General features: G+C 39.3%; 1 protein-coding gene across 2 annotated transcripts in view; it reads left to right on the top strand.

Moving 5' to 3' along the window:
* Positions 1-18,267, top strand: part of ARL15 (ADP ribosylation factor like GTPase 15) — a 260,425-nt gene that overhangs the window by 78,772 nt on the left and 163,386 nt on the right. For both annotated transcript variants that reach the window (XM_054178803.1, XM_054178802.1), the window contains 2 exons: positions 12,750-12,894; positions 16,557-16,616. In XM_054178803.1, the coding sequence (XP_054034778.1) occupies positions 12,750-12,894; positions 16,557-16,616 (205 nt within the window). The remainder of the gene's footprint in view (positions 1-12,749; positions 12,895-16,556; positions 16,617-18,267) is intronic.

The raw sequence follows: 18,267 nt of genomic DNA, 5'->3' as shown, positions 1-18,267 counted from the left end.
GTTTTTTAGAAAAATGCACTTAGATTTGTGAATTTGAGACAGCTTATGCACACTGTTCTTTGTTTTGCTTGAACTGCCTGCCTAGGTATTCTTTTCCATCAAAATATTTCAGCATTTAGAGGGTGCACTTAATTGCTTGAAGAATCTGTGGGTTTAGTTTCCTGTGGTAAAAAAGTTGGAAAATTCTATAGGAAAACAGTAGGCATTAACAAATTTTCAGATTTGAGTAGTGTAGTTAATAGTGCAGGAGAATTTCTTCAGTATTCTGCCTAACCAAACGGGGCTGGAGGAATGATTAGAGTTATGATTCTTATATGTTGCTCCATATTTTTTAGTTTTGATTTCCATAGTAGTCATGGGTTGAGGATAGTGACATGAAACAGTTTGCAGGTGCTACAGCTCTTGTTTCAGGAGACATAGAGGCTTCCTATTTTATATCGGGCACAAGAAGTTCTGCTTCTTGCCAGAGAAATGCAAATGTTTTTCTTACTGTATAAAAACTGTATGTTTTTTCTTACTTGTATAGGCTTTATAAGCTGCTTCTATGAAAATGCTTAGAAATTCTTTTGCAGTGAGTACTTCAAATTCTGATCTTTATGCTCTCAACCTGCAGAGCTGGAAGTGACTGGGAGTCTTGGAGGGTTTATTCAGTTCCTTTGGTACAGTAACTATCCAGAAAGTCCCCTCTGTTTCCTGCTCACCTTTGCAAGTCCAAGGAGATTGTATGTAGAGCTGATGCCTCCCTGACAACTCATTCTTTTGAGCTGTGGGGTTTGAGGCATAGTTTTTGCTTCCTGCTGCGCTGTATTCTCATCTGTACTCTACAAACCTACTCAGTGGTTTGTCTGTGTGTGATGATTCCATCTAAGTATGAGATGGATCTTGTGCATCCCACTAGGAAACCAGTGTTTAATGTCTGTTAAATTCATGAATGCTTACAATGAGACATTGGTTCTCAGAAACTGAATGAGTCTCTTTATAGATTGCTGTTTCTCATGATTAAAAATTGATCTCTCTAAGACATAATTTGTGATTGTATGCTTTTGTAGTAGTACACTACATAACATGAGCTTAAGAATTTCTTGTGAAGATGTCTTTTAAGTAAAGAAGACTATATTATTATTATTAGAAGAGAAGAACACCCTCTGGTTTTTGTTTTTGTTCCTCCCGCTCCCCCCCCAGTTACTGTGATCTTTATTTGACATGTTTTAGTGCTGTTAGTTTTTTAAATCCTACACTTGGTGATTTTATTACCAAATATCATGATCTGCCCTTCACTTCTTAATCCTTGTATAAAATGTTATGATATATCCTGTGTCTTATCTTTTTGCTGTTATGAATTGCTTTGAAAGAATCTTGTGAGCTGTGAATGTTTCTTCTTTAGTGTGAGAATTGTGAGCATCTCTTCTCATTCTCTATGCTTCTCTTCATGCTTCAGAAATACAGATGTAATGATATGTAGGTAATTGGCAGTTACTGAGGTTTCACTGTAAATGTTGTTTCCTTACCAAAATCCGTAGCTTCCAGTTCATTGCTACAATTCTTTAACAGTCTGTCAGTCCTTAAGAAAGGAGAGGTAAAAAGTACAATAATTTAAACAAAAAGGTTGAGTTAAAGCCACTGTTCTGCTTTTACAAGTAATCATATGCCTTTGTCTACAGAAGACAGCTATCTTCCATTTCTTAAGCCAGTTTATTCATTGTCTCACTCTGAATTATGTCATCAGTTCCAGATTGCTTATGTTTCTCTGATAGACTTTCATCACTATGTCAATTCTCCCTGCTCTTCAGTGAAATCTTATCTCTAGCCAGCAAGAGGAGGAGTTTCACATCTTGACAAGATTCATGCTGATCTAGAATAAATGGTAAGATTTTTGTTCCAGTAGGAGGCACTGAGTCAGTTCTTACTGAGATGTTTGCAGCCTCATAAATTTCTCACAGCTTGGCATTAAAGCAGTTGAGGGACTGAGAACCTGAGACCTGTGATGTTATCTGAATAGCCTGATAAGTTTATTTTATCAACATAGATATATTCATAAATAAAAACTGTTGCCTTTTTTCACTTAAGAGATTTTCTGTAGAAATATTGTGCAGTCATTATCTGAAGAAACAGATACTCAGCACATTGTCAGTGGAATGAGTAGCATTGGGAGGGCACAGGAAGGTTTCAGGCTGAGGGCTTTCACTCCCTGAAAGCATATGTTTGCTAGAGTTGCCTGGATGCTGCACCTGCCTAAAGGAGAAACTGAGTCCTCTCAAAAGATTTTTCAATAGCTCTGAGACTCAAGTAGGACTTTCCCATAAAAAGGAGTTCTAGCACAGTGGTACATCCTTGTTGTTTGAAGTATTTACTTCCCTGTAACTGATAAACAGTGGTTGTAGTTAACTGGGAGAAAATGTTTTGGGCTGTCTGCGCCACAGAGAGGACACACTGACATAGCAATGTATGCTTGGCTGTATGGCAAGCTGTTCTGTGGGCAAGACCACAATAATCTGTGTTCTGCCTGCTGAAGCTGAAATTCAGCTGTGATTTTTCAAAGGCAGCTTAACCTCTAAGTGGGTCCACAATTTATCTATGAAATATCCTTTATCCTTTTTGCTCCCTGCCCCGTGAACTCAAGTAGATAATAGTTATTGGTCAATATTTATTTAAAAAAAAAAAATCATTTCTGTGGGGTCTTGCTTTATTTTGTATAGTTTTGTTGGCTTCTTTTTTTAAACAGATATATGTAACTGACTTGTTGCTCTGTATGATCCATTCCCTTCCCTGTCAGCTGAGAATTCCTATCTCAAATTGAGTTGTCCCAAATGTTCAAGCACTAGAAACAGAGCACCTGTTAGCATTGTCTTTGAGACAGTTTTGAAGACTGTGTAGTCCTTGATCCGTGCAAGCTCAGCAGTGAAAATTTGACTGTTTTGATTTTACAGTTCTAGATAAAATAGCCAAAAGAGTCTCCACCAGCAAAGAGATTGTTGACAGCTGAGACACTTGATGGTAGATGTAAGTATATAGCCTGGGAAAAAAAATAAATCAAACTTGCAGCTGGAGAGAGGATAAATGCAAAGGCTTGTGTTGAAGCATGAGGTGCTTTCAATGGCTGAAGTTTCTCAGACTTAATTTGTGAAGTGTTTGAGTGAGACAAAAACTGGTTTACATTCAAAGAGGCTCTCATTGATTAAAATCTGAAGAATGTTTAAGGGTACTTGAGGTTCATATTGCTTTCCTCTATTAGTGTATTTTGTGTTAATGTTTTTATGTGGGTCCGTCTTCTGTTTCCTCCCACAGAAGTAATATGCTGTGCTAGGCAAGTCAAACTTTTATGCTGTTGGGGGGTAGTGGGGAGAGAGATAAGTTCCTGTATATGTCAATACATATTTCACTCCCTAGGTCTTTTGGTCACAATTGATATCCTCTTAGAAGTTCTTACTTTTTAAAATATGGCTTACTGGGAAGTAAAATGAAAAGGACATGTAAGACCAAAGTCATTCATTGAGTCTAATGAATAAGAGATGCCCATAGCCTGCAACTATACAGTTTCAGATTCAGTGCTAGAGATTTTTGTAAAGCCATGAGCTAGTAATAGAGGACACCTGTTGGCTCTCCCATTTGCTTCACTGCCAACACAGGTGTAATTCTTACTCCATTTTTGGTGTAGAAAGGCAGTCTGTTCTTCAGTGCTCAAAGCAGACTACTTCATGGCCAGAAGATTTGGTTTGTCTATGAAATTCAGCTATCCTCCTCCTTTTATCTAAATTCTCTTATTAGTTAGACTGTGTGTATACCAGTAATGCTTTTCACCTTTATATTGAAATGTTGACTGGAATTATTTTAGTAAGGTTTTTGCAGCAGTCTCTACTGCTATCTTCTTTCCCTTTCTCTTGATCATTATAGAGCCATCAAAGATTCATTGGTTTGCTAGCTTATTGGTTTGGTAATGCGTGATTTTTCTTATGGTGTGCTGCTTGTACTGCATGAGCAAAGAGAGAATTGGGACCCCTGACCAGGTATGTTTAATAGTCACAATGTAACTGTACTTTCCTTTTAATGTACCACCATACTATCATAATTCTGTTTAATTTTGCTCTATGGTATTTTTCTAAATAATTCTAAAACTCTTTTAGGTTTTTCCTTTGGCATTGGGTCCTTTGATTTTGTTTTTGGGTTTATTTGTACAGATTTTTGTACTTTGATACCCACAGTCTCTTTGTACTTACTATTCTGCCTCAGCTGTGGACATGTTCAGTAAGACTGGATTTTGCAGAACGTAGTCTGCTCTGCTCTCCTTAGAGATGTCTCCTCTTTTCTTTCAGATTTGATGGTAAATGTTAGTTTCAAAATTTTTCATAAGAAAGAACAAGACACATCCTGGGGCTTCACCTCAGAGGAAACATTGCCTTAAGTAAATAATACTACTACTTTTTTTCCCTGGAAAGACACTAAGAGTTTTTCTAGGTTCCTTTGTGTTTTGATGCTCCGCAATATGCAGCCTAAGAGCTGTTTTCTTCTAGTTACAATTATGATGCCCAGCAACCCTAAAAGTGTGGGCTGGAGCTGTGCAGAAAAATTCCCTGGAGTTTGTCTGTTTCTGTAATGTTACATATACAGTGGGTGGAAGAATTCAGGTCTTGCTACTTTTTGCCAGGGACGTATTAACTAATACCATCTGAATCCCCATGGAGCTCTGGCTATCAGTGCATAAGAGCACACTTCTCTTGTTTGTTGTACTTGGCCATTCCTCGTGCTTTTTCCAACTTGATTTCAAATCAATTTGTGTTTACTTTTGCTACATAAATCCAATTGTAACTTGCAGAAATCTCATGCCATGCTTGGAAATGGGTTTTATTCTTTAGTGTATTTGGAATTTGCCTGGCAATTTCAGAGTAGGATAACAACAGTAGCTTTTGTTTCTCATTGTATGGAATACAACGTAAGACTTGATTTAATTTGCTCTTCAACTAATGCACATCTGCATTTCTGTTTGCAGCTGAAGTTTTTATTTTATTTCTTTGAGGTTCTTTGATCCATTTGGGAATGAGATTTGGATATGTCACTGAACTGTTTCCATAAAATCCTCTTAGCACTACATCTATGCATCCCTTGGTAAACATCTCCCTGGAGGTGTTTACTATATCTCTGGGGAGCCTGGTTCAGTGTTTGAGACTCCTTCCAGTGAAGAAGTTTCTTCTGATATCTATCCTAAACCTCCCCTGCTGCAGCTCCACCTCACAGAGTTGTAGCAATGTTAGATAACTAGCAGTTTATCTTAGCTAAAATATTGTGAACATAGTCCATCAACACCTCATGCCTCTGTCTCCAAGAAGATGTTCAACAATCCTTATGCCAGTTACCGTGTTTGAAAATGCTTTCTCAGTACTTAGGACTTTGTCTTTATTCCTGTATCACAGGATGATCTCAACAAAAACTTGTGCTGGCCTTTGCTTAGCCACTTCTTGCTTCATATATCCTACAAAATTGCCTTTCTTGTTTCCCCTTTTGCAAAAACGCTTTGTCTTCAGAGGTAAATGTTAGTAATTTTTTTAGCTGTACCCTTAGAGACACTTTGAGACGCTGTTCACTGCAGTAAGCTCATGGAGAACGCAGTCATGTTTCTCAAATACTTTGATAAACCAAATTATTTATTTTACATTATGGTTTTTTAATTTTTTTGGGGAGGAGAAAAAAAACAAAGTGTGCTGTTCCATTTAGGTGACATATAGTCAGATAAAAAATAAGAAAAATCAAAGAACATGAAGTAGCCTATATGCATTCTGGTGTTGTTGATCCCATGTAGGCTTAAAGAACAAAAGTTATTATTTATGCTATGCTAAACAAAAGAGAAATACTCTAACTTACCTTGTAGAACATGTGAATCATCCAAGAGCTGTAAAGGAGTGACTTCTAGCAAACCAGAAAGCTCTAAGGTTTTGGGTTTTTGAGGGGTATTTAAAAAACAGTAGAATTTACCTATATCCTTTTTGGCACTAGAAATTTGAAGTGACAGGAGGTGCCAGATGTTTACCTTCTACACATTTTGGTCGTGCTGCTACTGCTTTTTTTGCTGACATTGTCACTGATTTTTCAGGCTTTTTTTAGTTTGTGTGTTTTCTTATGTAATTAAAAGCTGTTTGCAAAGGCTTTCCTTCATCTTTTTTGTTGCCTTTGTCTCTTGCTGTTAAATGTGGATGGACTGATGGGTTGAAGAAGATGAGTTGCAGCAAAACAAATGGGAAGCAAACTGTCAGAGAGGAAACAATTTAAGCAATAATTCTACTCTTGATGAAACCTAGAAGTGTCTGACAACCCCCTTGAGCTTGATTTGACACTGCAATGAAGTGAGTGATTGATTATCTTCTGTTCAGAGAAGCATCTGTGCACGTTTAACTGTTTTGCTGACTCAGCATTGGTTTATCATAGCCATGTGCTGTTTTATTTTACATAGGCTTTAAATCATACCACTGTACTATCTGAGTACATCCAGAACCTGATGCTGTTCTTCTCATGCTTTCTTCAGGCACAGTGTGAAGGAAGTGGTGAGTACATATACAGGAACTGCACAAGAGTTTAAATTCAGAGAGGCTAATTTTCCGTTTTGAACAAGAGGCTTTGTGATTTGCTTTGGCTGATAGTAGGGAAAGGTCTTCTTTTGCCTTAAAGCTTCTTCCAGGAAGGTTACTTTTTGGACTTCATTTATCCAGCTTTTGGGATTCCTAAAACCCTGAACTTTTAGGTGAAACCTTCACTCCAGAGCAGTCCTGCTGATACCAGATAAAACAAATTACCTTCTGCCCAGATACTGTATAAACAAAGACACTGTCCTTCATCCCTGTGCACTGTGGCAGCCCGAGGCCTGACCATCAAAAACTGGGTTCAAAACTTTATTTTATCCTTGAGATAGTAGAGACTTTATTTTCTTGAAAAATGCAAAAGTTATCCTGGATTTTGGACAGGATTCACCCCACTGTGCTTGTATTATCATCACTCAAAGGAAAAATGCATTTTGACCGTGAAGTCTTTTGAAGTGATATGCTCTGAATAGCAGTGTCATATTTGGCTTGTCAGAAGTCAGTCAGTACTTTCTTCCTGACCTTTTTTCCCGCAAACCTACTCCACTGCTAGTGAGTTGTCAAGTATGTCGAAGAATGAAGAGGACTGTGTCATTTGTCTGGTTTTGGTACTTGAGTATGTGTCTTACGTCTTGTTCTGCTGGTGACTATGTAGGGATGTTGGAAGTCATTTGAGGTATGATTGCTGCTTTTGAGACTCCAGGGGCCTGGCTTCTCTGAAACATTGAGAAGCTTTTGACAGGGGTTGGTGAATAATTCCAGCCACTGAATCTAAATGCATCTCTTTTCGTAGTCGTCTGAAGAGAGAATTTGAGATTCTTGCTCTTTTAATGTCCTGGAATATTTCTGTAATGTAGGACATGGAAGGTGCTGGGTTCAACATCCCTGGAATTGTTTAAGAAAAGTCTGGATGAGGCACTTAGTGCTGTGGTCTAGTTGATTAGTTAGGGCTAGGTGATTGGTTAAACTTGATGATCTTGCAGGTCTCTAACTTGGTTGATTCTGTGACTCCGTTTGCTCTGTAAAACTGCCTCACTTCATTGAGAATTTGTTTTCCTCTGTCCCATTTAATATTATGCTGTCTTTAATGCCATATACTTATCTGTCTTCATGCAGCACAGGCTGATACAAAATTAAACATGTGTATGTCCATGCAGAAGAAGAGCACTTTTAAATTCAGCTAATTGGCCATCCATGTACTTGTGAATATGAGCCAGGTTACAGAGGTGGGGGAAATGATGCTCTTGGTTAGCAACCTTGAGCTGGGGTCCATATGTGGGAATTGGGAATTATTAGTTTGTATTGGGACAGAGGAGTATAGCTGTCACTGTTTAATGAGGTTGTGGGCTGTCAGAGAAGGTGACTAGTCACAATTTTGATGTTTTTATTTCTGCTTAACGTCACTTCAGGGTAGCAGTGGCTATTTGGCTGTTCATTCATCTCTGGTAGCCACAAAATAAACAGCAGTCTGTTAGTTTTTTCCTCATTATTGTTGCCGTATAGATGAAGATGAACCATATCAATCTGATATTCTGAAAATGTGAAAATGGTGTCACTGGTTGTGTCTTAAAACTGGTAGGTTTTTGTACTTCCTCTTTTGTAGTAGCACTAAAATCACATATGTACCGCTATGGAGCCTGCAGCTTTAGCTCACATGGTCAAATCATAGACTCTATTGCACTAATTTAGCATTAAAATATTCATACAGTTAATCTTATTTATCACTTTTTAGTTCTTCTGTCCTTGGTGTGCAAAATTTCATTCAGGTGCCTTGAGTATTCTGTTACTGGCATTCGATTACTACTGTCCCCAGTTATTTCCTACCCATAGTATTATAATTGTCTACTTTGGTTTCCTCCCCACTTCTTACATTATGTCTTAAAGATTAGAGCTTTCTTTGAACTTGCATGATGTCTTACAACATCAGAGCTACAGAGCCTGCTGTGTGTAAATTTAGCTTTTAAAAATAATCTTCTTGAGTTTTCATCAACAGTTTCAGATGAAATCTGTTTGTTCAAAGATACCTTAATTGAAAAATAAAATGTAGAGGCAGACCATAGCCACAAGAATTGAGCAAGAGGGGGAAGGGAGCGGAGTTATGGTTGAGCTTTCAGCCTTAATTCTGGATTTTAATAGCTCTGAATGTTTGATTTGTTAGCATTAATGTTGCACTAACTTAGAGTATTTTTGCATGAGAGTGTGTGTGTTTAACCAACTAAGCATGAAATCCCTTGCTTCTGTTTGTCCCCGTTAAATAGTGGCAACAAAAGAAACAGGCAGGAGATGGGTCCAGAACAAAGCAGAAATAATGGAGTATTTCACCCCAAAAAAGAGTGAAACGAGGAGTACAATAAGTAGGCAAAGGCAGACTCAATGGCTGGAGGCAGTGTAATGTGTTGTAGAGAGTAGTGTTTCAGGGACATTTGCTGCCCAGAACTTCAATCTGTGATATCCGAGTGGCACATACATCAGAAGTGTTTGGCCAGTTGTGCTATAGACCCCATATTTTAATGCTTTTTCCAGAAGGAATCCCTGTACAGGTTTAAAGGGATGGTGTCTTGAATTGTCAGCTTAAATACTGGTCCACCTAAAACTGGAATAATCTGGTTGGGATAGAAATCTCTAAGCAGTAGTTGGAGTAGCCAGTTTCTTCTGTTAGCCCTGATGCATGCTTATACATACACATGCAGCATGCATGCTGCACCAATACAAAACAAAGTAAAACAAAAGTAAAGGTGATGCTGAATATTGCAGAGATTTCTACAGACTGCAGCACTGAATTACTCAGTTTACTTACTTCCAAACCTAGCTAAATGCATACTTCTCTTTTTAAGTAAATATGTTCCTGACTCTCTGTGTCTGATGATGACAGGTGTATCTCTAGCCCATACTTCATGAAATGCATTTTCTGTCCATAATCAAAAAACAGAACATAGGATTTAATTTTGTTTGCATGGTCAACGACCTCTGAATTCTCTGCTCACCACATATCTCGCGCAGCTGCTAAATTTATGACAATAGTGGCTTAGTCTCTCTAATGGATGCTTAAATAGCCCTGACTTTATTAAGGCACAAGTAACTTCAAGCTGCTGAGAGAACAGGAAGGAAGTGCTCAGTCTGTTTGTGTAGCGATGTGAGCAATGGAAGAGATGTTCATTGAGCTTGAGTAAGGTGGATTGCAAAATAAGTTTAGAAAGTTTAATAGTTTTACAAGTATCCTCTAAAACATGGTGTAGAATTTGTAATGTCTGTCAGTGATAAGTAGCCCAGCTTAATTTCATCAGCTTATTGAAGCTAGAATATATAAAGTCTGTTTTCATTCCAACCCAACAAAAGAATATACCCAAGAATATACTGAAGGAAATTAGCCTCGCAGAAGGACTAGGTAATGAGTATAACAGAGATAGGGGAATCATACCAAATAAAACATGAGAGTGGTCTGGAGGGAGCCATTTCTCTGTCTTCTGGGGTTCTGTGTTTGCTGTATCTTCAGAAACTTTTCATACCTAACTGTACTTACCAGTGAAGGATGAGTGAGTGGGTGGTGGGTCTATGAATGCTACTTTGGACGTGCAATTTGACCTGGATTTTTGATCATTGGTTTAATCAACAGTGCATGAAGATTCTCCAAACTAAATTAGACATAAGGAATCTGCACTGAAGAGGTACTGAACGTCACAAAACCAGCCCAGGGAGCCCCTCTGCACCCACAAAGCTTCCTTGTGTGGGCTACAAAGAGTAATAATTACCTTTGGCAGAACTGCAGGTTATTAAGTGTCGTCATGGCTGTAGGAGTTGTCTGGTTGCATGAAAGATGTCACAGTATCTGGGCAGGCAGTAGCACAGACTTTCATCAGCTCATCTACTCCTTTGTTTTTTTGGGTTTTTTTTGTACAACATCAGTAAGTTGTCACAAATACATTCTTCTGGTGGGGTAGCATTGAATCTTTGTTAAAATCTGTCTGCAAAGGGGCCTGACAGCCAGCCTTTGGAGCTTTGGCAAGCTTCACATAATTTTGTAGCCTTCAGCCTCATATCCATTAAGTGGGAACTCAGAAGGAGCTTATGTTGTGCAATGAACTCGGTTGTCCTTTTTCACTTAAGTACCAGAGTATTTGTTGTGGCTTTGTAGAATCTGAGATATAAGTATAAACTGATGTTAGTGCATACAGCTGAAAAGACAGAAATACATGCAGGGTCAAACATTCTTGAAAAAGTGGGGTGTTTTGAGCAAAACAAAGGCAGAGTTTTTATTTTTAAAATCTCTTACCTTTGTTTGTCTTAACTAATAGTGTAAATATTTTCACTCCTGAAATACTTTCTTTCACGTTTTCAAAATTGTTGAAGGAGTTATATAGCTTTCCATAACTTATATTTTGGGTTTATTAAATCAGTGAAGACTGTTTTGGCATGTATAATAACTTAAGGTCTGCACAGGAAGACTCCAATAAAAGTTCTGCATCTAACAAGCTGTATTTCTATAATCACATTCTCTCTGGATGACTTGCTCTCAGAGCCAGACCCCACTATTTGTAACAGGGCCTTTCGGACTTCCGTTTGGTTTCTGTGCTCCTCCAATAGCCCTCAATGACACATCCTTGCAGTGAGTCATGTAGACAAACTAGGCTGAGTTTGTAAAGACTGAGTTTCTTAACCAATGCAGTGATAAACTTGTGGTAAAAATGGAAAAAGAATGAAAAAAAATAGGCAGGGACATTAGTGGGTAATTATATGCCATACCTTAACTTCTTACGTAAAACTTTCTCATATTGTGTATATAGACATGTCTGATGAACCTTACTAAGATCTTAAATGACCTCAGCCTCCTTTTGCAATACTATCTAAGAGACATGGACAGTACTCTGAAGTAGGCTTTAAGAGAATTTTATTCTTTTTGTAGTGATTCATTTATAATTTTCCAGGGAAAGTGAGAGCTCTCTGTCCAGCGAAATTTATTTCTTTATAAGCTGTACTCTAACAGCTTATTTATTGTGAAATAAAACACATGATAAAGCAAGCCCACAAAAGATATTGATGAAGCAAAGATTTTCCTGTGACAACATTTAGAGCCTAGCCAGCAGTTGCACAGGAGCTGTTTTGATATTCACACTGAGTATTGCAATAAATGAGCGCAGGAAGCAAATTCATGCATATGCAGCTACAGAGTTGAAGTGAGCACGTGCTATCCCACACAGTTTATTCTATTTAGGAAATGGATGTCGCTTTGTCAATCCAGTTCTGGGAGGGTTAAATGAAAAGTTAACAACTATGTATTTTCTTACAAAGGTTTTCTGGATTCCAGTGCCGGGTTCTGCACATCGGCCACAACAACCCCATGCAGTGCTACAGGCTGGGGTCAGAGTGTCTGGAGAGCGGCCAGGCAGAGAGGGACCTGAGGGTGCTGGTTGATGGTAGGCTGAACATGAGCCTGCAGTGTGCCCAGGCAGCCAGGAGGGCCAATGGCATCCTGGCCTGCATCAGGAACAGTGTGGCCAGCAGGAGCAGGGAGGTCATTCTGCCCCTGTACACTGCACTGGTTAGGCCGCACCTTGAGTCCTGTGTCCAGTTCTGGGCCCCTCAGTTTAGGAAGGAGGTTGACTTGCTGGAATGAGTCCAGAGAAGGGCAACAAAGTTTGTGAGGGGCTTGGAGGACAAGCCCTATGAGGAGAGACTGAGGGAGCTGGGGTTGCTTAGCCTGGAGAAGAGGAGGACTCAGGGGTGACCTTATTTCTCTCTACAACTACCTGAAGGGGGGTTGTAGACAGGCAGAGGTTGGTCTTTTCTCCCAGGCAACCAGTACCAGAACAAGAGGACACAGTCTCAGGCTGTGCCAGGGGAGGTTTAGGCTGGAGGTTAGGAGGAAGTTTTACACAGAGAGTGATTGCTCTTTGGAATGGGCTGCCCGAGGAGGTGGAGTCACCATCACTGGAGGTGTTCAGGAGGAGACTTGATAAGGTGCTTGGTTGCATGGTTTAGTTGGTTAGGTGATGTCGGATGATAGGTTGGACACGATGATCTTGAAGGTCTCTTCCAGTGTTGTTTATTCTATTCAGGTTGAGGTGGTCTCAGCCTATTAACTGCTGCTTTTGCCAAAATAGTAGGTAGGAATAATAATGTGCTTCTCTACAATGCCTTTAAGTTTATAAACTTGATTTTTAGAACCTTTGTTTTTCTCTGTCCTGACAGTGTTTTAGAGCACTTTGCTGCAAGGGACCACCTCCACCACGACCTGAATATGACTTGGTTTGCATAGGTCTCACTGGTTCTGGCAAGACAAGTCTTCTGTCACAGCTTTGCAGTGAAAGCCCGGATAACATAGTGTCTACCACAGGTAGGATGCTGTCTTTATTCCATGGTGTGCTGGTATGTTGCCTAAAGATAAATTTTGAAACACAGTGCAAAAGTAGCAAAGAGCAAAACTTGAGCTTAGTTGTCTTGCTTTTGAAAGTACCTAGTGCTTTGAAGCTGCCACCACTTACTCTTTCATTATTTAGTCATATATGAGGGAATATCCATAAAAGTATATAATTTGAAATGTGTTGGAAGTCAAAACATGCACTGTGGCATAATGATACATAGAACCACTCGGTATGTGCAGTAGCAGTGTAGTGTAGACACACATTAAAAAGTTTCATTCTTCTGTTTTTACTTGTTTTAAACAGTCATTGTAAGGACAGAAGAGAATGTGCTATACAATAGAGTGGGACAGCAATATTCTGAAACTGAAGTTAGTGTTTATTTGTTATACTTGGTCAGCAGTGCCTTGTGGTATGTGCCACCAACCAAAAGAATAAATTGGATGGGAATGTTTTGTTCTAGTCATAATACTTTCTTTTTAGAACAGAGAGAAAGAGAGGATTGTTTATGTATGTTTTAAGGGCAGACTAAGATCAGAGAATCAGTTTACAGAAAGTTTCTGTGACATTCAGAAGACACATAAAATCTGTCATAACCACAGCTACAAGGTGTCTTAAGTCCCCCAAAAATTAATACTTATGGTAGTATAGTATAATGCCTGATACTGGAAAAGGTATTTTGATTTAAAAAAAACACACACACAAACAAGCAAAGAGCAAGCAAAACCCACAAAAGCCCAGAAACAAACATGTCAAGTGAGAAAAAGGAATACCTGGCTGCACAGCCATGAAAGAGAACAGATTAGCTCATAGATGTGGAAAAAATCTATTTCTGTGACTAAGGTTCTGATTTACTGAGGCTGATATACTCAGAGAAGAGATAGTGAGTATGGTGCAAGTAACTTGTGTTTATGGTTACACGGCTTTTTATTGTAGCTGTGGTTCATGGACTTGAGATTTATGACTGTCCCTTAGCAACCCTAACTGATTTTCATTGTATCCGTGTTTAAATTAGAAGCACATAAGGTTATTTAATACAACTGTAAGTAAACAAAGTGAAACAGATACAAAAGAATACTTTTTGTTTGTTTGTTTGTTTTTTTGTTTTTGCCAGTGGTGAATAATTAACACATTGCCTTCATACTAGTGTTATTGGCAACATTAAAGAGATCTGACAATTCGTTGTGTGGAGATGTCAGTGCCTAACTCAAAAAGCTAGAGGGAACTTACAGAGTAATTCAGCCTTTTACGTATTTCACAGTATCACAGTATCACAAAGGTTGGAAGAGACCTTGAGGGTCATCGAGTCCAACCTGTCTCGACAGACCTCACGACTAGACCATGGCACCAAGTGCCATGTCCAATCTCCTCTTGAACACCTCACTTTGAGTCTAAACCTCCCCTGGCACAGCTTGAGACTGTGTCCCCTTGTTCTGGTGCTGGTTGCCTGGGAGAAGAGACCAACCCCTTTCTGGCTACAACCACCTTTCAGGTAGTTGTAGAGGGCAATGAGGTCACCCCTGAGCCTTCTCTTCTTCAGGCTAAACAATCCCAGCTCCCTCAGCCTCTCCTCATAGGGCTTGTGCTCAAGGCCTCTCCCCAGCCTTGTTGCCCTTCTCTGGACACATTCAAGTGTCTCGATGTCCTTCCTAAACTGAGGGGCCCAGAACTGGACACAGGACTCAAGGTGCGGCCTAACCAATGCAGAGTACAGGGGCACAATGACCTCCCTGCTCCTGCTGGCCACACTGTTCCTGATGCAGACCAGGATGCCATTGGCCCTCTTGGCCACCTGGGCACACTGCTGGCTCATGTTTAGGCGGGTGTCGATCAGCACCCCCAGGTCCCTCTCTGTTTGGCCGCTCTCCAGCCACTCTGACCCCAGCCTGTAGCTCTGCATGGGGTTGCCATGGCCAAGTGCAGCACCTGGCACTTGGACTTGTTAAATGCCATCCCATTGGACTCTGCCCATCTGTCGAGGTCCCTCTGCAGAGCCTTTCCACCCTCTAACTGACCAACATCTGCTCCTAACTTGGTGTCATCTGCAAACTTGCTGATGACTGACTGAACCCCCTCATCCAGATCATCAATGAAGATGTTAAAGAGGATGGGGCCCAGCACTGATCCCTGGGGGATGCCACTGGTGCCTGGCCGCCAGCTGGCTGTGGCACCATTCACCACCACTCTCTGAGCTTGGCCCTCCAGCCAGTTCCTAACCCAGCACAGAGTGTTGCTGTCCAAGCCACAAGCTGACAGCTTAGCCAGCAGTTTCCTCTCACACTTCTGAGCTTTAGCTTTTAAGTTCACCTGGAATTAGTGCAAGTTATGCTTTAACACTTTAAACCCTGAAATAAACAGTAACAGCAATGTGAATAACAGTATAGATCTATCAAATGAACTAAGGAAATTTTTTGCGTGTTTCTAGATGGTGGGAACAAAATACTGTTATTTAGTTAGGCAACCTGAGAAGTTAAACTGGACTCTACAAAAATTTAGGCAGCATCCAAACCAAAATGATGCACATCTAGGCTGATTCAGCTTCTAACAAATCTACCTGTATGGACCATATCTGTGCTATATCAGAAAATACCGTTGAGTATCCAAAAATACAGTGCAGCATCTCCAGTTAGGTATTTTCAAAGTGTAACTTTTGTTTTTGCTGTTCTTATCAATACCACTCATGTCCATTCCAGTTTAAACTCCTTTCTGAGAAGAATTTAGGGTTTAAAACAACAACAACTAAAATGTTCCATAATTATTCTCTCTCACTTTCTTTTGTGGTTCTGGAATGGACAGTGGTTGCAGCACTGGAATATCTTATTTGGTGTGATCTAGGAAGAAAAAAAATATCTTTATGTTGATAGCTAATAAACTTGGAGTGAAACTTCTTTTTTTTAATTGTCTTTACTCAGTTCACAGGTATGTGAACTGGAACTGCTTGTGCTAGATGGAAATAAATTTGAAGTCCATCTGGACATTTTATGCTAAAACAGCAGACATAACTTTCCTATCTAAAGTATGTACTCTCTATGTATGCACTAAACATGCAGAATATAATACATAATGTATTGTTGGATTGCTGGAAGCCTTTCATATTCTGTTTCTCTTGGCTGGATGAATTTTCAGTGAAGGGATGCTTCTATTGTGCTTAATCATTTTAATATGTACCACTGGGTCTGTAAAAGGATGTTTCTCTTAATGACATTTATAGACGTGATTAATACTCTAGGTATAACCAAAATCTGTGAAATTTAAATGTAAGAAAAAAGTTACTTGCATTGCATCTCCTAAAAATGCAGGAGGATCACCTGAAAACAAAAGTTCGTTTACAGATGCATTGTCAGATTTTATAAAGGTATATTCCATACTAACTCTTTACCAAATGGTAGACAGTCAGGATGAAAGATTTGTGCTGAATTTTATATGTGCCAGGTATGTAATAGTATAATTTCAAACTTCATTGCTCATGATGTTTTATTCTCCCCTTCTCCTCAGTTGCTGTTTCTAAACATCATCATGAAACAGAATTACTGGTTCTTTATGGAAAAAAAGGCAGTATATTCTGAATTTATGCTGTTGATTTTCAAATGGCTTCTTTAAGAAATAACTTATTAATACTCTTTATTTCTGTTCTTAGGTTTTAGTATAAAAGCGGTGCCATTCCAGAATGCCATCTTGAACGTAAAAGAACTTGGAGGTATAGCATTTATTCATTTGATTACACAAACTTGCAGTATCTAAATCTCATCGTATCATATCAGACTTTTAGTTGTTTTAAATTCTAAAATGATTGATTGCTGTGGCTTGAATTCAAAACTTGTGTTCCACAACAGCAGATAAAGTGTTACAAATGCTGACTACTAAGAACAAAAAGTAAAAAGCAGGAGAGGCAGATGTAGAGTACATGTGGTGTTTCTTGGATTGCAGTGATTAAGTTTCAAGGAAATATGAACTGGTCTACAATTGTAGGATGGCTCACGTGGCAGCACAATGGAGTGTTCCCTGAGTCTGTTAAGTGTATAAGCTTTTATTTACAAGCAGTGGCTGAGGCAACTGTGAACATTTAGCAAAACTTATATATATGCTGCATCACTGAAAAGTCTTGCAAAGACAGTCAGCTTCCAATTGGTTACATTCTTTGAGATCTGTTCTCTTGTTGGGCTGGTTGGGTTTTAGAAGCACGGTTGCTTTGTGGTTGTGATGTTTTTCAGTTGTCTGTACAGAAGTAAGCAATTTGGCTGTCCAGTTCTGACCCTCAGTCTTAAGTGATCACGAGAGAGTTCTGTTAAAAGCAAGAAAATACTATCCTAATGAGAGTGCTTGTGGAGCCTAATTTTGTCTAATGTTTAATGAAAAAAAATTTAGATCTTTATATTCTAGAACTTATGAAGGTGGTCTTTATTATCTGCTTAAGTGTAGTAGAATGAATCTTGAGGATGTCCACTAGATTTTCATCAAGGCTGAAGCCTCTCTTAAGTGTTTAGGAGTAGAAGTTAACTTGATTCTTGAAGGAACTTCAATGAGGTCAAATCGAATTTCATGATGGTTGTCTTATCTGAAATGGTTTCAAGAATGCTTTGAGATAAGCACATATTAAAAGGATAGCATTTCCTCTTCACTACCACTAGTCCATGGATTGAAACACACATATTCTTGTTTGTGCATGTATCCTACAAAAACAGCTATTTTACTTTGATAAAGTTACCACACCACAGGGATGATGTTTGTTCTCCTTGAGTATGTTATCTGCTCTATTTGGAATTTTTTTTTAAATAGGGTTAATAATTTACAGCCCAGTTTATATATTCTGATGCTTAGCCTCAGTGAACTATGTAATTCATATAGATAAGTGCAGTTTTTGCGTTAAGAATTCACTTTTTAGTATTCTGTAGCAGTGTTCTATACCAGTGCTGTACTCAGCACTGGTTAGGTCACACCATGAGTACCGTGTCCAGTTATGAGCCCCTCAATTTAAGAAGGACATTGAGACTCATGAATGTGTCTGGAGAAGGGCAACAAGGCTGGTGAGAGTCCTTGAGCACAAGCCCCATGAGGAGAGGCTAAGGGAGCTGGGATTGTTTAGCCTGCAGAAGAGGAGGCTCAGAAGAGACCATATTGCTCTCTACAACTACCTGAAGGGAGGTTACAGGCAGGTTAGGGATGGTCTCTTCTCCCAGGCAACCATAGAATAGAATACATAGAATACATAGAATAAACCAGGTTGGAAGAGACCTTCAAGATCATCGCGTCCAACCCATCAACCAATCCAACACCACCTAAACAACTAACCCATGGCAACCAACACCAGAACAAGAGGACACATTCTCAAGCTGTGCCAGGGGAAGCGT

Source organism: Dryobates pubescens, chromosome Z, assembly GCF_014839835.1.
Source record: "Dryobates pubescens isolate bDryPub1 chromosome Z, bDryPub1.pri, whole genome shotgun sequence".
In the NCBI taxonomy this organism is placed as follows: domain Eukaryota; kingdom Metazoa; phylum Chordata; class Aves; order Piciformes; family Picidae; genus Dryobates; species Dryobates pubescens.
Note: the sequence above shows the minus strand (reverse complement) of the source record. Positions and strands in the feature narration are given on the sequence as shown.